This window comes from Trachypithecus francoisi, unplaced genomic scaffold, assembly GCF_009764315.1.
Source record: "Trachypithecus francoisi isolate TF-2019V2 unplaced genomic scaffold, Tfra_2.0 Lachesis_group2, whole genome shotgun sequence".
NCBI lineage: Eukaryota > Metazoa > Chordata > Mammalia > Primates > Cercopithecidae > Trachypithecus > Trachypithecus francoisi.
The window spans coordinates 70,803,944-70,825,045 of record NW_022681465.1 but is presented as its reverse complement, the minus strand read 5'-3'; the positions used below and the strand labels follow the sequence as shown (position 1 = coordinate 70,825,045).

At 40.5% G+C, this 21,102-nt stretch overlaps 1 protein-coding gene across 1 annotated transcript in view; it reads right to left on the bottom strand.

The window, feature by feature from the left end:
* Nucleotides 1-19,212, bottom strand: part of SLC1A3 (solute carrier family 1 member 3) — an 84,799-nt gene extending 65,587 nt beyond the window's left edge. The window contains exons 1-2 of the mRNA XM_033179373.1: nt 19,064-19,212; nt 17,150-17,425 (exon numbers count right to left, since the gene is read on the bottom strand). Of these exons, the coding sequence (XP_033035264.1) occupies nt 17,150-17,330 (181 nt within the window). The 5' untranslated portion in view covers nt 17,331-17,425; nt 19,064-19,212. The remainder of the gene's footprint in view (nt 1-17,149; nt 17,426-19,063) is intronic.
* Between the last annotated feature and the right edge of the window lie 1,890 nt (nt 19,213-21,102).

Genomic DNA, 21,102 nt, shown 5'->3' with positions numbered 1-21,102 from the left:
TTTATGATTTAATAAATCTTATATAAAGTTTATTAATTAAAGTAGTCTGCCTTTCCCTTCACTGCACACATTTTCAGTCACTAGAAACCATTGGTAATAACGTAAAAAGGACATTTAATGAAGAACTTAATGAAGATGTGTGTCAACGTTTGTGTCCTTAACAGCAACAGCTCCTAGTCATTGACCACGTGGCAGATACCAAGTCCTCACAAGCACATTGCTTCACATATTGCATGGAGGCCAGGACTATTATTATTATCCACACCTCACAGATGAGGAATCAGAGTCATTGAGAGGGCAGGTAAATTGCCAAAACCACACAGCCGGCAGGCTGCCACCACAGTAGGCTTAAAGAGGGGTCATGTGCTCACTGAAGTCCATGGAGTAGCTGAGGTGGACCTGATACCCACACTGTCCAGCTTCAGGGTCCAGACTCACCCACTCTACTGTCCTCACAGCCTCTCAACAACTGTGGTACTGACTGAAGGAGTCTAAATGGGTACACAATATTTTGCCTATTTTTTCATCTATTTTGAATGACATTAACTAAATCTAGAGCTTAAGCTGAGGAAAAGTTGTGTTGATTTTACTTAACGAAGTCAACAGCTAGCTTTTCTCAACTCATTGCTGAATGAATCAACAAAAGTCGTTTTTCGTCAGCTTTCTGCTCCTACAAGTCACGTTAGAGCTGAAGCCAGAGGTAGGGTCCACCAGCTATCAGCATCAAATCAAGAGGAAACGCGGTGAATACGAAGCCTGCTTGTCTTGGTGGGCAGTTCTGGTTTCCGATTACATTCTAGCCCAGCAACAAAAAATGCCTTCCTGGAAACACAGCCTGATGCACAGACTTCTCAGATCCCTCTTTGCTCTGTCCTTCCAACGCCCCTTTCCCTCCCGCCCCCTCCTCTCCCCACCCTTCCCCTCCCTTCCCCTCCCCTCTCTTTCCCTCCCCTCCCCTCCCCTCCACTCCTATCCTCTCCCCTCCCCTCCCTTCCCTTCCCTTCCTTTCTCTTCCCTTTTTCTCTGTTGCCCAAGCTGGAGTGCAGTGGTGCAATCTTGGCTCACTGCAACCTCTGCCTCTGGGTTCCAGTGATTCTCCTGCCTCAGCCTCCCAAGTAGCTGGGATTACAGGCATGTGCCACCATGCCCAACTAATTTTTTTTTTTTTTGTATTTTTAGTAGAGACTGGGTTTCACCATGTTGGCCAGGGTAGTCTCGATCTTCTGACCTCATGATCCACCCACCTCAGCCTCTCAAAGTGCTAGGATTACAGGTGTGAACCACCTCGCCCGGCCACAACCAGTTTTTCTCTGTGGCAAAGCGGCACACCCTTTGCAAAACTGAGCTCCATTAGTGGTCACTTATTTGAAACACATTGATTGATAGTCCCACGGCTGACAAAAAGCTTTACGGACTCCAGATCCTCAGTGCAAAAGAACAAACCCTTTATTATAGATTGCTCTGCAAAAATAGCAATGAAAATCAAAATAACTTCCTAGCAGAATTTGTTAGAGCTAAAACAAATTTTGCAAAGTTTGCATCTAGGTGATGTTATACAATATATGGATGTCATGAGCAATATTCAGATCATGCACCTTTGGTTAGCAATATTAATTAAGATTTCTGGTTTACTCCAGTGTTAGTATTTTAACAAGATTTCTAGAATCTAGAAAATATATTGACTAGAATGTTTAAGGTGATCAAAATTAACTGTGCTGGATGAATGCTATAAACAAAATTGCATTTTTGCTTAAATAGTTTCTCTTTGCTAATATAGAAAGTTCAAGAAAGGAGTCCTCCAGGGGTTCCTTGTTTTCCTAACAACAAATGCTGCTGCTTCTTCTTCTTCTTCTTCTTCTTCTTCTTGTTCTTCTTCTTCTTCTTTTTTATTTTATTTTATTTTTTGAGACGGAGTCTCCCTCTGTAGCCCAGGCTGCAGTGCAGTGGCATGATCTTGGCTCACTGCAAGCTCCACGTCCTGGGTTCAGGCAATTCTGCCTCAGCCTCCCGAGTAGCTGAGACTACATGCACCTGCCACCACAACCGGCTAATTTTTTGTAATTTTTTTTAGTAGAGATGGGGTTTCACCACGTTAGACAGGATGGCTCGATCTCCTGATCTCGTGATCCACCTAGCTTGGCCTCCCAAAGTGTTAGGATTACAGGCATGAGCCACCACGCCCAGCCAACAACTAATACTTCTTTGGAAAATTAAATATCATCTCACTTTCTAAACTAAGACACAATGTGCACATTGGAGCCTCAGAAAGAAGATATCACAGGTTCACTCTTTAAGGCCAAACACACACAATAAGTTGAAAGCTAAAGACCAACTTTAAGAATTTGGTCCACATTTAATCTGATAAGACTATTGAAAATATTAAGATGCCAGAAAATATTTAAGAGTAAAAGAATGAGGCATAATTTGAAGTAAAATTTAGACCAAATCACACTAGTTAATTTTTGGTAAATGTTGGAGTTTGAAATAGTAAAATTTTACTAAATTATCTCCTGTATCTGCAAACCTTGTCATGAACAACTTGGCAGACCAAAGTCTTCTAAGAGTTATTACTCACTATTCAAAATCTTCCAGAAAGCAAGGTAGTGCCCCAAAGGAGCTCAAATGTCAAAAGGAAATCTCAAAGCAATAGAGGCAATGATCTTGATAGAAAGACCTCGCATTCTGAGGCCAACCACGAGAAAACTAAGTGCCTGACCAAGATGAACCAGCCAGCTCTTTGAGCATTAGTGCTACAGGAAGGCCAGGAGACATTCATACCCATTGCCCAGAAAAACCTCAGCCTGATATCTAGCCAGAAAGGAGACCATGATGTCCACTTTAGTGGCTCAAGGAAAATCATAGTGTTGATAGTACACCACTCACTGGTTTTACATGGCAAACATGCTGCTATTTCACAGTTAGGATCTTTCCATTTTGGTAGCAAAACCAAAACCAAACTAGCACCAATTTATCTCAAGGCTACATGAATTTGATGTATGATTGTAATATAATCACAAGAGTGTCATCCCATCACCTCTGCCATATTCTGTTGGTTAGAAGTCACAAGTCCCACCCACACTTGACAAGTGAGCTATACGTGGCAGTTAGAGGTCAATCTAACATGCAAAAGTCTCTGGGCCTCCTTACCAGGCTGCTTCTATCTTCATGGAGAAGATGCCCTACAAATGTTTAAGGAATGAATGATGTCGAGATTCTAGTCCTAGCCCTTAAATCCCTGTGTGACCCTGGATAACTCTATTGCCTTCTATGATTCAATTTTTTTTTTATAATTTGTCAATGAAGAAGCCTGCAAGTTTACAAAGGCACCCTCCTTTTTGGGTGGACTACTGCAGTAGTCTTCTAACTGGTTTCTCTGTCTCTGCTTCACCCCTCTCCAGCCTATTCCCAAAAGAACACTGAGACCTAGGTCAGCTTCTCACTCCCCTACTCCCTCCACTGACTCCTCCTCTTATGTAGTCTAAGCCCAAGGCCATGCAATCAGTGGCTGCCCCTGGCAAGCCCCCTAGATCCACCTTGCCTCAGAACCCATCTCCTACTCTGCTCGCTCTCACCTGTTTCCACACTTGCCTCCTAGTCATTTCTCCATCATCTTAGACATGATCCCCCTTTATGATCCTTGCACTGGCTCTTCCTTCTGCCTAAAACATAATTCCCACACATTCACAACATTTACCTCCTTTAAGATTTAGTTCGGCCAGGCGCGGTGGCTCACGCCTGTAACTTCAGCACTTTGGGAGGCCGAGGCGGGTGGATCACCTGAGGTCAGGAGTTGGAGACCAGCCTGGCCAAGATGGTGAAATCCTGTCTCTACTAAAAACACAAGTATTTGCCAGGTGTGGTGGTGCATGCCTGTTGTCCCAGCTACTCAGGAGGCTGAGGCAGGAGAATTGCTTCAATCTGGGAGGTGGAGGTTGCAGTGAGCCGAGATCACACCACTGCACTCCAGCCTAGGTGACAGACAGAGAGCCTGCCAAAAAAAAAAAAAGACCTAGCTTAAATGTCACTTTCTGAACGAGGTCTACCCTGAACTTTCTTATCCCTTAGCTGGCTTTATTTGTCTTAATAGTTCCTATCACCTTCCAAAATACAATATAATTTTCTGTTTATTATGCTTGTTTATTATTTTCTCTACCTGCTAAATATAAGCTCCAGAAAGTTAGAATTTTTTTTGTTTTTTTTGGACAGTTTTGTTCACTGACCTATATCAAGTCCCTCAAACAGTTCCTGGCACACAGTAGGTGCTTAATATATTGCTGAACAAATGAACAAACATGACTTATTTTCTTTCAGATAAACAGGATGCACCAGTGCCTGGTCCCCACCTCGTGTTGAGCACACTTTCTGAATGCAGGAATCTCTCTGTCCTGTGCTCCCCAGTAAATCCGATTCCCTACTGCACTCCCTGAGCATAGTAGCCTACCCTAAGGAATGTCCCCTTTGTACAAAACCATGTGATTTCGCTCTCATGGTCTGTGGGACTGGATCTTGACTGAATTATGATTTCTCATAGGCTTAGCTTTCTAAATTCACAAATGAGGAGTGATAGCTATGGATCCCGAATTTGCTCCTAAGGTAGGTTTTTTTTGAGTAGAAGGGAGAGCAAGTGTGATGCTGTAGAAAGACAGTTCTGGGCCTGATCCTGTCAGTAACTTAGGGTAGGAGATGCTTTATCTAAATGATTTAATCTTCACATCAGACCTGTAGGATTTAATATCAGTATCCCATTAATGAAAAGATTGAGGCCTAGAAAGAATAAGTCACTTGCCCAAGGTCACATTGCAGTAAGTGTTATGACAGGATGGGATTGCAAACTTAGGTCTGCCTGTTTCCATATCTTCAAATCACACAATCTCTTCAGGCCTCTTTTTTCTTTTTTAAAACAATCTGCAAAATGAGAGAGACCAATTGGAATGGGTGGTGTCTAAGATCCTCCTGAACTTTAAGTTCTGAGTTTAAAAGAACCATGCTCATCAAAAACATTATAAATCTTAGCTGCTTTATACTAATTCAACTTGTTTCTGTTAATGAATTCTAAACTCCTTGATAATACATATGCGAGCATTTAATGAGTCAAAAATGTTTTGGCAAATTAGCCATGACAACTATTATGGCAGGCATGCAATAATGATCTGAGAAATCAAATAAAAATTTCTGTTTCAGGAATTGGCCCGCTTTGGAGAAATCATAAGCCTGTCTCACGCCAGTTTGATGAAGCTGTTGGACATAAATTTCCACTTGCTTCTTTTCATTATTTTTAGAGATAGGGTCTTACTCTGTTGCCCAGGCTGGTCTCGAACTCCTGGTCTCAAGTGATCATCTCGCCTCAGCCTTCTGAGTAGCAAGGACTACAGGTGCGCACCACAGCACCTGGCTAATTTTAGAAATTTTTTTAGAGACAGGGTCTCACTATGTTGCCCAGGCTGGTCTCAAACTCCTGGTCTCAAGGGATCCTCCTGCCTTAACCCCCTGAGTTGCTGGTATTACAGGAGTGACCCAGTGCGCCAGGCTGCATTAGCTTGTTTTTACAAAGAAGGCAAAGCCATATGGTGAATCTACCTGGGTAAGAGTTCTGCTGGTCCCTGGTCTTTTGTTTCTGTCAAACTTCCAGGCGTTTCCTGGTGAGAAGCTACCGGGTGTTGGAGGCAACCTCTCAACCCTCCCCCACTCCTCTGTTCCCACATCCTTGGGAGATTTGGGCCTTGGCCTGGCTCATTCTTTTGTCCTTTGGTATTTCCTGTTGCTGAAGGTGGGAAATACCTGCCCCAGCCTTGTTCCACAAGAGGTGCCCAGATGAGCGAGCCCTGGGTGACTGATGACTAAGTAGAGTGGAGACACAGACTTATGTGCATGCGGTGTGTGACTCTTAGAGACAACTGCATCAGAAGAACCTTGGAGTTCTAAGAAAGGCCTGGTGCTTTCTTCCAAAAACTGCACTGAAAAAGGCTATGTGATGTGGTAATTTAATTTACAAATAATCCTACAGGTGTTCTAAATGTCCAATCTGTTGTTATTTTAAAAAATATTCTATTCCAGAAATAGCAATTAAAAGCAGGACTTGTTGCCTTCCTTTCTGGAAAAAAAGATATTATTATGAGTGAGTAGAAACTGGAAATGAAATATGTTTAAAATTTCCCACGTTCCCCTGGTGCCTTTTGTGTGTTATATGGTGGTGCACAGCAAAGGTGTTCCCATTTCCATCTATTCCCTCTTCTGTTCTTTCAGAGCCTCTGTTCTACTAACTGATACGTCTCTGTGCAGTATGAAGAGTAAAGTTTGCTCCTGTTTCCTGATTTTATGTTCTGCTCTAGAGCCCAGCCGAGACCCATTTGTGCTCAGACTGTCAGCACCAGTATTCTGGGGAATTATTAATGGACAGGTTGCATCCCCTAAGACTGTACCTAAAAGAGCCAGGGCTGGCCTGGGAGCGGGGTGATCCTAGCTTCTATAGTCTTATTTCTGGCAATCTCTTATTTCTAAGTGCGCTTGACACATTGCTCAATGTTTCACTTTCTAAACTTGTGTTAGATCGGTGGTAGGAGGTGACGGCTTAGAGGGAGCGATAAAAACTGAAACCCTGGTCCATCTTTTTCACAGTTTATTGTGAAGATTATAGATGGTAAGAGACGTGAAAGTGCTTCAAAAGTTGAACGTAACATACAAATTAAAGCTTTGGGTGTTGTATCTGGATTAAATTTGGGCTTTAGAAGAAGGGAGATACCTGCATCTACTCAATTCAATCCTGAAATTGCAGTTTTCCAATGCACTGATTTCCTTACTTTCCTCCATTTGTCTGTGTAGCCCACACAAACTGCAAAGTCCACTCATGCTTACCTTTGGCAGAGGCAGTACAGTACCGAGGCTAACTCTTTTTTAAATCCCACAATTTAGGAGAGCAAATGATCACAAATTCTATGGGGTACAAGTTAGCAATACTTATCAACATTACAAATGAGTATACCTTTAGACCCCAAAATTTCACTTCTAGGTATATCCACAGATACGTGGGTGAAAGATCATTCATTGCACCATTTTTAAATAAAAATGTCTAAAGACTGGAAACAACCGAAGTGTCCATCAATTGCTAATTGCTTAAATAAGTTATAGTATACCCATATGATGTAGCCCCAAGAATAAGAGGCCTTTCTACGTGCTAAGGAATAATATGCAAGGTATGCTGTAAAGTGAAAAAAGCAAGGTGAAAAGTGGGCTATGTATACCATGCTATTATTTGTATACAAAGAGTTAAAAAAGGAATAAATACATATTTATTTTTATAGTCATAACATCTCTCCAAGGGCATATGAGAAATGAATAACAAGATAAACGGGAACCCTGGGGGATAGGGGTCAATATGATACTTTCTTTTTACAAGCTTTTGTACTTTTTTATTTTGGACTATGTAAATTTATTTACTACGTAAATAAAATAAAATAGGCCAAAAAAAAAAAGGCCCACCACTGTTTCTCCCTCTTTCTTTTTTAATCTTACTGGATTCTTTTCTGCAATATTTCTGCTGGATGCCTGCATCTTTCTAAAATGTCGCTTTGAGTCTGGGTTGATTTCTCCTCAATCCTGCTTTAATTTGCTTTAATGAGGAATTTACTTAGTTTAGGCCATGCAGGGTAGATTTAGGAGCATTGTGCTCAGATTTATAGTGAGTAGATCACTTTCTGACCAAACTGCTTTCTTTTTTTTGGAGACAAGGAAGCGAATCTGAAAAAACTTTGAACTCAATCATTATAGGCTCATGTGCTGCTTCAACCAATTAGTAGCCCTTGAAGTTGCAAGAATGAGAAAACTGAAACCGCTCTGCAAAGATGACAAGCTTCTCGTCATCCATCATCTCGTGGAAAGCATTGCAATGTCAGAACTTACAAAGCCCTGAAAAGTCTGCTGAATCTCAGGTTTGCTTACGAACTACTTTATTAACCCTAAGAGAGCAAATCTAAGAAAACAAAAATAAATAAATAACTAAATAAAAGCATGACTACTTTTTTCACAAGAAGTTTCTTGGTAGACTAATAATTTCCTTCTTGATGTTTCTCTTCACATTCATCAAGTAGCTGAAGACACCAGCAAGCTTCTAGATAAGCACAAGAAACCCGGGCTTTTGTTTCATTTGCTTGAAAGATGAAATTTCAAGTAATGCAATGTGTATAAAAGAAGGCACCATCTTTGCAGGGTGTATTTTTCTCCCTACTCTCATTAGGGATAAATGAGCCTCGTACAAGGTTCTGAATAAGAAGTCTCTCACTAACAGCCCACTGTCTTCTCTCTGTGAAGCTGCAGCAGTTTGTAGCCTGGAATCATTGTTGGAGAACTGGAGAAGCCTGAGGACAAGAAGAATGGAGTTGCTCTCTCTGGAGACAGAAACCCCGTCTTGAAATTCAAAACTTGGTTATGCCTTTCAATTCGCTTCTCCTAAATCTACCCTCCAATCTTTGATAAGTTATACAAAGGGAAAAAGGGAGCGCCCTCCCTTAATTCATCCAGGGTATATCTTCCTTTATCTAAACCTTTTTGGGCCTTTTATCTTTCTCTTTTTGGTTTCAAACTCTCTTGAGTCCATCTCTTGATAGGGCATAGTGATGTGAATATTCTTGGCCTAGGGAATAAGCTCTAGGCAATCTTGATAGCACTGAAGCTTGACACAAAACTCATCTTTTTTTTTTAGATGCAGTCTCTATCTGAGGCTGGAGTGCAGTGGCGCGATCTTGGCTCACTGCAACCTCCACCTTCCGGGTTCAAGCTATTCTCTGCCTCAGCCTCCCGAGTAGCTGGGATTACAGGCATCTGCCACCATGCCTGGCTAATTTTTGCATTTTTAGTAGAGACCGGGTTTCACCATCTTGGCCAGGCTGGTCTTGATCTCCTGACCTCATGATCCACCCACCTCGGCCTCCCATAGTGCTGGGATTACAGGCGTGAGCCACTGCACGCAGTCAAAATTCATCATTTTTATACTCAGTGAGTACAGTTGCTAAACTTTGTGCACTGAAGCGTTCTGTGTGTTTTCTCAGCTCCCAGCAATGATGCAGCTCACCTAGCTGCCAGCAAATACTTGATGAATGATAGTATCCTAGTGTTCCATAAATATCAAGTACCTGGAACATACAGCTTGCAAAAGACAGTGCTTAAACTCTGGTTGCCTCCTCTAAACAAGTTAGGCTCTTCACAATCTTATTTATTCTATAGCAAAAACAAAAGCCTGTGGTTTTCTTCCCCTAATTTATGAGAGATGGGCAGAGACTGAAGGACAGAAGGGGCTCCTGCAAAGTGTGCCCTCACTGTGTTCTCAAACACTGGCTAGGAAACACTGATTATCAGACCCAGAGCCAGGGGCCCTCAAGAGGTCAAAGGGAGAGAAGGGGGCTATTTGTTAGACTGGAGAGACCAGCCAGAATGGGTTATCCAGGAAAAAGATTCTAGCAATGGTACAGTGTCATGCCCTGGAAACAAAACAAAAGAAAACAAAATAAAGCAAAACATCTCTGCTTATTATTCCATATATTCAGATACCTTAGAGGAAGATAAACTAGACTTAAAACGATAGAATTTTGGAATTGGAAGCAGACATTAGTCCAAACTTACTTTGCTGATGAGAAAATGAGATTTATGATGTCTTACATCATAAATCAAGTTAGTTGATGGTAGAGCCGGGCCTGTACCCAGGACCTTTAGACTCTCAATGCTTTCTTAGCTGCATCCCAGACATTTGCAGATACGAATCAGAAGGAGGGTGGCCTGGCCATAGCTTACATGCTACAGAGAGTGCAACAGAAAGTGCTTTGTAAACTGTAACACCACAAAAATGAAAGGTATTATTACTGCAGGTTAATTGTTCTGAACACACTTGCTTATTTGATGACCTACTTGAAAGAGAAATTTGAAATTATTTGCTCTGTTTCCTCAATATCTGAATTGACAAGAAGAAAAAGAGCAAAACAGAATCCAGAGATACACTTAGAACAACATTAAGTTTTCTACCCACTGCTTCAAAACCACCTTTCCCAACTCTCTTGGAAACCAGCCACATTTTTCTCAGGGTTCCAGCCAGCCCCCACTCTGATCAGAGTGGCAGTTAATGGGCAGTAGGCATCAAAGGGCTGGAGGAAAAAAGAAACCAGGGAGGTGGTGAACACTCAGATTGGCCCCGAGGCGTATGAACAAAAAATTCACTATTGAGTGTATTACAATACTTATTAAAACATTTCTCAGCATCTCTCCGTTTTCCCGAGAGAGGCGTCCACTCTCAGGCGCCCCCTCCACTGAGTAGTGTACTGTGATAATGGCTGCCTGGGGATTACTTTCTGGTTCTGCTCAGGAGGCCAGATTGGTAAGGGACAGATAATGATGGTATCACTTACTCTGAGGCTTTCATTTCTGCATCTAAAAGCCCTTTACAACTATTAAGGCTCTTCCTACAACTCTCTTGGCTCTCTTCTCTAGCTAAGGAAATAGAAGCCACTTCTAAACCCAAACCAGGTGAGTATCTTCTCCAATCTCTGCCCCACAGCCTCCCCAAATGCCAGGGTCTTACAGCTCTCTGGAAGATCAGCATCATCAAATCAGTGCATACGACAGCTCAAAGCCATATCAGAGATGTAAATAAAAGACATGGGGTTTACAATGTCTATGAACACTTTACCTGGCAAGCACTTAGGGAAATCATTTAAGGTGACATGGCTTATATAGAGCAGAACTGAGATATAAATCTTGGCGACAGTTTTTATAATTATTCTATTTTATACATGAAGAAACAGAGACTCAGTTCCAGAACTGGACATAAACCTAGGCTGTCTGACTCCAGAGCACATAGCTCCGATCTCCACTATACCTTACTGGGCTACACCCTCACAGTAGGAGGCAGCTCCTGGAGTGCTTTTGGAGAAGGTGGGAGAGGGCTAGGATGCATGTGCTGTGGGCAGCACATGTGTCATCACTAGCCCTGACAATTTTTCTGTATTTTTTCTTCCCAGGGGAGAAGACAAAGCACAGATAAATCAGACCCTAGTTCTTATACCCTATCCCAGTGTGGCTTCTCCAGAGCAAAACTCTGCAAATCCTCAGCTTCCTCCTCCTCGCCTCCCAGTCTCTGCTTAGTGAAAGCACAGCTGAGCTCTGGTAACACCAGGGGACTCAGGATCCCCCTCCCCCCAGCTTCCTGAAGCTCCTCTCTCCCTGCTCATTTCCAGAAAGTGTTGAAGAAACCGTAAGTCTGAACCCAGATATCTGTCCATCGTTCTTTGGATTGCTGTTGTTCAATCAGTGTGGAAATGCCCCGCTATCAGGGGTTCAGGAAGTTGAGAGGTGTGGGTGCCCAACTGTGCCTGCTTCACGAACTCAAGCAGTTGACTGGTGTGGTCCCACTACCGGTCAGTTCAGTTCAGCAGCTGATAGCAAACCATATTGATTAACCTGCTTGGCTGACCTAACGGACTTGGCCAGTTACGTCCAGAAATCACTATAGCATTTCTGAAAGATTAGTGCTTTTAAGCATGAAGGAGAGGGCCCTAGAGTTATGGAAACTGTTCTGAGAATAGACTCACTTACAGAGTAGACTCACTTTTGCAGTAGGATAGCCCAATTCACTGATCCTTATTCACTTGAAATCCAAAGACAGAACTGTCTTCGTTCAGTTTGGAGATTGTAGGAATACCTTCTAAATCTTGATTTGCAACAAGCTTCTCCCATTGTATATCCACCTCAGTGGCATCCCGCCCCGCAAACTCAACAGGTCCAAACTGAACTCATGCACCCCAAGGCCCCAATCTTTCTCCTGTATCCTACCTTCAACAGTGGCGTCATCAGCCACTCTGCCACCTAAGCCAGAAATCGTGCCATCGGTCTGCAGTCCACCTTCTCTCATTGAATCAATCGCCAAGTCTCACCAGTGGTCTTTCAGTTCAACCTCTCTTTTCCATCTCTTCCGTTGCTACCTCAGGCAGACCCTCAGCAAATTGCTGGAGTAAAGCCAGAATGGGTGTTCTAGCACCCAGAACAGTGTGGTGAATGAGCACCTGGAGCCGGAATGGAGATTTTGAATCCCACTCAGTATTCATCAGCTGTGTGATAAGGATTTGGGCTTCAGTTTTTTCATCTGTACAATGAGAGTAATAAAATTACCTCCCTCTCTGGGTTGTTGTGAGAATTAAATAAAGTTAATATACTTAAATACAACTGTGCTTTCCATACATTGTGAGTGTTAGCTATTATCATTATTACTATTATTTTCTTTTTTGGAGACAGGGTCTCTCTCTGTCATCCAGGCTGGAGTGCAATGGCATGAACATGGCTCACTGCAGCCTCACTGCAGCGATAAGGAGCTTAAGCAATCCTCCTCCCACTTTAGCCCCTGAGTAGCTGGGACTACAGACATGTGCACTTGGATAATTTTTTAAAAAATGTTTTTGTAGAGATGAGATCTTACTATGTTGCCCAGATTGATCTTGAACTCCTGGCTCAAGTGATCCTCCCTCCTTGGCCTACCAAAGTGATGGGATTATAGGTGTGAGCCACCTTGCCCAGCCCAAAATAGTGAACATCAACAAGGCTATTTCTTTTCTTTCTTTCTTCCTTTTTTTTTTTAAGATGGGGTCCCACTATGTTGCCCAGGCTGGTCTCAAACTACTGGGCTCAAGAGATCTTCCCACCTTGGCCTCCCAAAGTATTGGGATTACAGGTGTGAGTCACTGCACCCAGCCTCTATTATTGTTAGCAACACATATTATAACTATGGCAAAAATATATTATAGCTACAGGAAACTGAGGCTCAGAGATGCCTCCTTTTGGATCACACAGCTATTAAATAATACAGCTGGCACATGGATCCAGATCTACCTTCATCAAAAGCCATACTCTTTTTTTTTTTTTTTTTCAGATGGCACATCTAGGACTCCTAATGTGGCTATTAAAAGGAAAAGGAACCTCTAAAGTCCCAACATAGAAAAATGCCATATTATGTAGAACAGTATGCATAATATGATCTCATTAAAATTTTTTTTTACAGCTAATTAGAAACTTCTCTATTACCACCTCTGATCCTTGGATATTCCTTTCTCATCTTCTTTTTCATCCATGTCTCTTATGAAATTACCTGAGAACAGGGGATCCCCATAGCATAGCACAGGGCAAGATACATAACATCCAAGATACATAACAATTTAACATATTTGTTAAATTGAATAGCATTGAATTTTTTTAAGTAAATAATTTAACTTATTTACTTAGTAGATAATAGCTATCAGTAGATAATATAAAAATAAGGGGAAAAATCAAATAATACAAAAACTTACTCAAAGGAAAGTAGTATTCCTTCCACCCCATTCTCTAGACATCTAGCTCCTATCCCAACAGGCAGCCATGCTGACCAGTTTCTTGTATATCCATCTAGAGATATTACAGAATTGCACTGAATTTTAGTGCAATTTAAATTCATAGCCAGAGTATTAGAGAACAGAGGGAAATGCTTTATAAAAATTTAGCCAGGATGATTTCTTTCCTGAGAAGTCACCAATTTCTTTCAAATCCATATAAAGGAGAACTCAAATGTAAACTCTGTGAGAGTGTGTGTGTGTGTGTGTGTGTGTGTGTGTGTGAAGACCAATATCAGAGAAAGGAGAACTCAAATGTAAACTGTGCAAGGAGAACATCAGAAAAAGGATAACTCAAATGTAAACTTGGTGTGTGTGTGTGTGTGTGCGCCCGCACGCCAAGACCAACATCAGAGAAAGCTGCTAGTTTACTGTGTTTGTGAATGCCTTCAGGTAAAACCACCACTCAATTTTGTGCATTCGTATTTATAAACATCTCCCCACCTTGCAGCTGATCTTATGATCTTATGACCCATTTCTTTATATTGTTTGTCCTGAGATTTCACTTTTATTGTGTAATTCATTCCCTAGCCATGGAAAGAGTCAGTGTTCTGTGACTTGAACATGACAAAGGACTTTTCCTTTCTTTCAGCGAGATGTCTGAGGTCACTCTAACACAACTTACCATAGTCTGAAGGGAGAAACTGCTTTCTGGAGGAAGAAAGACAATAACCACTCTTCCCAGTGTGGTTTTTGTCAGACAGATGTCCACAACAGCCCTGGCAGACCATTACCTAATGCTTTCATGATGGGCCCTCTAAGGGATGTGGAACTTGGCACTGTGTTCTTTCAGATTGCTAACCACTCTTGTTACACGAGCTTTTGTCATAGCATGGCACATTCAGACTTTGATGTTGCTTAGAAATGACAGTAGAAATTACATAAAATTGTACAAATGGTTCTATGCTTATGCTTGTAGATGAATTGATATCAAAATACTTATAATTTTCTACTTTATTTTGAATATATGGATTCACATGTCTTTGTCATATTTTTCTAGTTTCCACTTCCACACATTAAATCACATACATTTTATTTCAAAAAGGCAGAAAAAACCAGACTGAACCAAAGATTCAACCCAGTACATAGATTTTCCCAATGATTTTTGTTTTTTACTAAAAGCAATAAAAACCTAGGAATTTGAAAACTAGGTAATAAATATAGCTCTTCTCATCTCATCTTTGGGGAAAATAATTATCTCCTTCCTTGCTAGCATATTTCTTGTTTTTTCTTATGCTACTGCAAATAAATTAAGAATTGGTGTACAGACACGTTCTTTTTCTATCTCTTAAGACTGGTAGACATGGAACCCAGTGACAAGCTAAATGGAGCCTTTATATCCACTGGGCCCTCAGTGGAAGACACACTGACAGATAACTGAAGCGTTCTTCCTTCTCTCCTAAATCTGTTTGCTCCTAAGTTGTCTATTTGCTATTCCAAGTCTTTGATGTAGACTCAGTGGTCTCTTGGACTGTCAATGAGCTCTTTTTATGTGTTTCTTTGTTAGCGCCTTCTTCTTGCTGCTTCTGCCTCCTCAGTTTCCATTAGTAAAGCCAACCATGAGGGCACCCGGCCAACTTATCTACCCTAGCTCAGCCAACTCTTATTGCAGTTCTCACAAATCTTAGGAAAGCCCTCATTGGGTGAGGAATGATCCCAGAACTCCTAGAGAAAAACAGACTTTTAAATACTGGCATTATCTTCCTTTTATTAGAGACGTTATTGCTTCGTACTAATCACTTAGGAACTTCCTTCTCCATCAATCTGTCTTCCATGTTCAAGTTTTATGACTTTCCATTCCTCTATTCTTGAATGAACATTTCTGTCTTAGAAATTCAACTCTTCTGGTGTTTACAACACCATTTTGAATGGTGTTTCTCCGTCTTTTTCAAATATACTCCAGTATTACTGAGCTCTATTTATTATATGTACAGGATCATGAATTATAAATGAATATTTGTTAAATGAATGAGAAGGATGTGGCTTAACGGTCTATAGGAGAACTGTAAGTTTTCTGTTGAGTTTAACTGGGTAAATCATACAGTTAAATGACAATGCTATGTGAATGCATCTAGCACTGCTAGCTAACTGGCCTTCATCAACTTATGAGGGTATTTCTTTTCCTGACATCTCTTAGAAGATGTCAACTAGCATTAGAGCAGAGGAAGAATAGAGTGGTTAAGAGAATGGCCTCTGACACTAGACTGAATTTGACTTCCAGCTCTAGAGTTTGCTAGTGTTGTGACTTTGGGCAAATTGCTTGATGTCTCCACAGTCAGTTTCATCTACAAAATGAGGAAGATCATAGTAATCATACCTTCCCACTCGCTTCATAGGCTGTTTGAGGATTAAGTGAGCCGATATAAACAAAACTCCTACAGAGTAGCTGGAATAGTACTATATAAATGTTTGCAATTATTACTATGCAGCTATTTCTTGGCTTGGCAATGACTTTGATTTAGAGTGAAAAATGAGGCAAGCAGACAGCATTCTGCATTGACTTCCAGGACAATGATGTGGGACTGAAATACTTCATCCAGGAATATATTCAAGCCTGGAAACCTACTGTGGAAAGCCATTACTTCTCTGGGTCAGTTAGGATATGTTCTCTTTGAATATCTCTAAAATTAATTGAACCATCATTTATCACCAGTGATTACTAATGGAAGAGAATCATGTTAAAATGGGATGTATCTGAAGTCTTGTGACAAACTTTCCTGCTATATTTCATTTGTCTACAATTTAAGAATTCAATTTCCTTGAAAAATGTTATAATTATATTTACACACTACAGAATTTTCTTAATCTTTATTAAATCATTACCTCTTTAAAGTTGATGGAAATCTTGGCAAACTCCAAAATAGAGATTAAAACTGTACTGAATGGCTCCTTTTTGGTGGCAAATTAGTAGGTTAAGTTAGAGCATTTTTACAACCTGCCTTTGGCTTATATGTTTGTCAACCCAAGGATTTCTGTATTGGTTTGGTCAAAAATTCCAAATAAGTAGGTTTTTTCAGCTATATTTTAAAGTGGGACCAATGCCACCCATAAGTAATAAACTATAACTTTTAAGATCAATAAACAAAACGGTAATATTTTATTAGTACAGATTGCTGTCAACCCTGCTAAATTAGTAAGAGATGGAAATGACTCAAAAAAAGGTATAGCTGGTTATGGCAGGCTCTGCAAAGCAATGAATGAAAGAGATCTGTGTTAACATTTTCCCCAATCTACCTTTCCCAGTTGCTGGGTGACAGAGTGCAAACATATAAAGGATTCGGCCTCTGTGTCTAAGTCTTGATACTTAGCTTCAAGTCAGCACCAGTTAGAATATAATTACTATTCGGAACCAACATCTTATTTTAGGTGTACTAATTGTATAAATTAGTTTTAAGTGGAACTGACATTGTATATAATTACATTTTGGCCAAATCTAGCATGCTTGCTTTGTCATGCCTAATGATGAAATTATCGCTTCTTTATCCTTACATGAAATGGGAAAATACTGTATTTATTTTTTTCCTCACACAATTGATTTGCATAATGCTTAATGATGCCTGATGATGTGTTTATGATATATTCTTCCAAACATGCCCGGACAGTCATTTTTGTGGAGAAAAATCATCAAGTTCAGAGGAAAGCCTAGGCTATCATTTTGATACCTACAACTAGTTCATCTGATAATATTCCCCGGGCAGCCAGATGCCCCAGAGAAACAAGATACAGGTTTGTTTGTTTTTAATCAAATGACTCACCCACAATGACAGCGGTGACAGTGAGTAGCACAAAAGCATTCCGAAACAGGTAACTTTTAACATCCTCCTTTGTAATGTTCTGCACTTTCTTCTTGGCCAAAAGTGTGCGTTTACGGACTCCCTGCTGGAATCTCTCCATCCTGCTCCCCGTCTTGGGCTCTTCTCCATTGCTTTTAGTCATATTTTACTTTTCTAGGAGTGTCTCTTCTTTGCACTTCAGTGTCTGGGAATCACCCACAGAAAGCCAAACCTCCTCTTTGGTATTAGAAAACACAGCTAGAATGGGAGAAAAAGAGACATGAGTTATAGCCTCCAGGGGTGAGAAATCAGTGCTGCTCTACACCAGGCAAGCTCTTGGCAAATTGCATAATCTCAGCAGGAATCAAGGACTGGAGAGCCACAATACCAGACTTCAAGGCTGCAGTGTGCATATTTTAGTGGACCACGTGTGGGAAATGTGCATAAATTCGGAATATATATGCAGAACTTATGTTCTATTTTCTTTTTAAAAATCCGTCCTTCCCCCTCCAATGAGGCTATGAAAGGGTTCTTCAGAGCTGGATCTGACTGAGAACCCCTATCCCCTATCCCCCGCAGAACCCAGTTGATGCCTTGCACAACGTACACGCTCAATAAATGTCCAATTCAACTGAATGCACAGAAGATACTCAATCATTACTTGACAAATTATGCTGTATACATGATTGAAGGGACAACCAGGTCAATAAAAATAATTAAGATATTGATAGGTAGAAGTTTCTCTATTATATGTAGTGAAGTAATCAGCTATTTTCTTCATTAAAAAATAATAATATCTACTAGTAAATATGGTCATAAAAAGAATACAAGTGCCCACAGTACATGGGAAATACATGTGACTATTTTACAGGGTAATTTTTTCATTTTTTTCCATGAAATAAGCAAAGTGCTCTGGGCACATCTATTAATCATCTGAAATCATAATTCAGCTTCGTTTTTATCACAAGTGGAAGTATGAAGTAGCGTTTTTCTTTGTGACACACATGCTGGAGTCTTCCAAGGAAACCATCGCTGACTTTTTAGCATTTTAAGATTTAGCATTTTAAGATTTAGGATTTCTAGAACAGATGAGGAGATGAAACCAATTTTCATTCCAAACATTACAGCGTGTGGTTTCTGGTTTCTTTAAACCACTCACGCTATTTAACTACATTTCAGTAAATCTCTTTCCTGGTGGAAATCAGCTGTTCTGAAAAATCAAGGGATTCCTCCTGGTGCTTTACAGGAGTTCTAATCCATAGCCCTTCCCATAATCAATCCGAGTGAAAACCAGCCGTACCCTGGTTGTGTGTCGCTGCCAACGCAAGCAGCCAGCGTGTGCGCCTGTGGGGGAGGTAACTGGAAACCAAAGGACTCCTCGCAAATGACTCCTTGCAAGCTTTTAGCAAATCCCAGTGCAGGAAGAAAAAAAAAAGACTTGTCTTAACAGTTTGCCTTTTAAATATAATTGCAAGTTGGGGTCAGTGATATTAAGACTTATAATATGTTTAAGACGTCACACCGGATTAAATACTTAGGGAGAAATGAAAACTGGGAAGTAGGAGAGATCAGATTTTTTTTTTTTTTTTTTTAACTAATAGCTCTGATTCCTCTTACCAGTCACTTTTAAGGAGATCCGCTCAACTTTGATCCTTTTCTAGATCTCGCGCCACAATCTGCTCCCAATCCACCCCGAATGACTCAACTCCAAATTAGCAGAGGACCCGGCATAGATAGACACCACACTCTCACGACGTGAGATGACTAACATGGACTTTATCTACCAAAATGGCTAGCCTTGATTCAGGCTACTCCTCTGCTTGGAAGGCGAAATAGATCGGCAGAGAAGTGAAAGGAGAAATTAAATCCAGCAGGAACACAGAATGTGACGCTTACCTTTTCTGATTTTGTAAGGGGTGAAAGATATCAAGCAGTGACGAGGTGAATTCCCCAGCAGGTACAACGGAGCAACAATCCGCAGCGCGCGTAAGCAGGCAGGCTAGCTCTGACAGTGTGCATGTGCTCTGAGACTGCAAGTTACTATCGGGGCAACTTAAGAAAAGGGGAGGAGTCTGTGCCCGGGAAAGGAGGAGCGGGGAATGGAAACCGCACAGGGGAGGAGGGGGAAACCCCGAGGTTTCTGGAATATTGATTAATCTTGGCGCACCAGAAGCAGACTTGCTGGCTTTGTTTTGCTCCTCAGACCGCTTTCACGCGTTGTCAGTTCACTGTCATTAGAAATGCAAAATCGGGACTAGAAAGAATTGAAAAATAAAGCGCACACAATCGGAAAGCTGAAAGTCTTGATTAGAACGTTTCAAAGACTTTTCTAAGGCTAAATTTAATTACCTCATATTACTGCAGGTTGCCTCCCCTTCAGGAAAGACAAGGGTGTGCTCTTTAGCCTGGTTGTACAACTGTTACGAAAAAGTCCCTCTTTTTCGAATAGGGGAATTAACTGACATTTCTTCGGAAGACCCTGAATGCAGACAAGCATGGAGAAAAAAAATAATGCTTACTACGATTCTCTAAACTTGTATAAAGTTAGGGACATGCCTCTATTTTAGCAGTTTAAACTTCAAAACTTCACTATAACAAACCTAATTTAGCTCAGACTGCCTGTGTTGCAAAGACGGAAAAGGTAGCAAATGTAAGGAGACTGGAATGTTTGCCAAACTAGAAAATGAAACGCATTTTAAGACCAAGAGTGCAAAGCACACTTGAGATCTGGTGATTTCAAAAGATAAGTTGCTGTTCAGATGTCTCAATTTTAAAGGATGTTAAATGCTCTCCCTGCCACACACACCATTTTTAGAGCTAAAAAATTCTCATTGCCTTGAGAATGTGACTTGCACTTTTAGTCCGCTTTTCTTAAAAGAAAAATAAATTGTGAAAATAGATATTAGAAGATAAAAAAAATTTTTTAAAGCTGACTTATTCCCAAAACTTTAAGCTTATTTAGCAGGAAGAAAATGGTTTTTTAGAAACAAAAATTTATACCAAAATCACAGCCTGAGGTTTGAATTCCTGTTCACTCAATTTAGTATTCCCCATGCAAAATATGCTCAATTATTGGTCTATTATTCAACAAGAAAGTATGTCTTTTTTCCCCTCAATACAAATCTCTGGAGATCATAAAGAAATATCTCCTTTCACCTTCAACTGTATGGCCTTTTGAACAGCTACTGGTTGGAAAGCAATGGCGAATCATGTCAACACTTTAAAATTACAAATTAGCAGCAATTATAACAGCTTTCTAACATGATATCATTTTAAGAACTTATTGAAAATACAGGCTTTTGACATTCCCAGCCCTCAGTGACCTTTCCCTTCTTCTAATCTCCTAGGTCACTGAGCATCTAAACTGCATTGTTTAACACTTAATTATACCATGTTTTGTACTGCATCCTTCTTTAAAAGCTCATGTTAGGTTTTGGCTTCTCAACTAAATTATAAGTTCTTTGAGGGCAAGAACCTGTCTTATGCCTGATACAGAGTCAATATTAAGTAATTCTTTTAAGTGGATGGAATAATATTAGGATGTGAAACAAAATGCTTTTCAATCTTTTGTGTTAAAATACAATTACTTGTTTTTACATTGGTGCCTCTGGCTTAGGTGCATGGAACCATTTCTCAATGCCATGACTACTTTTAAAAGCATTTATTTACTATACCAGGTCCTATTTGAGCCATAGGTTTAGGATTAATTTGCACCTCCCCCCCACTTTTATTTTTTTGGTAGAAATGACTTTGACTTGTATTGCAAGGGAACTTGAAAGAGAAATCTGATTTTAAATGGGGGTTCAAGCCCAGTGGCATTTCCGTTTTTTGTTTTTATTTTTTTTAATAGGCAAGAAAAAGGGCTGGAAAACCACACTTTGGTTAGCACAGAGATGGTAAGACCTTGGTGCCCTTTCTTTTTTACTTTTTTTTTC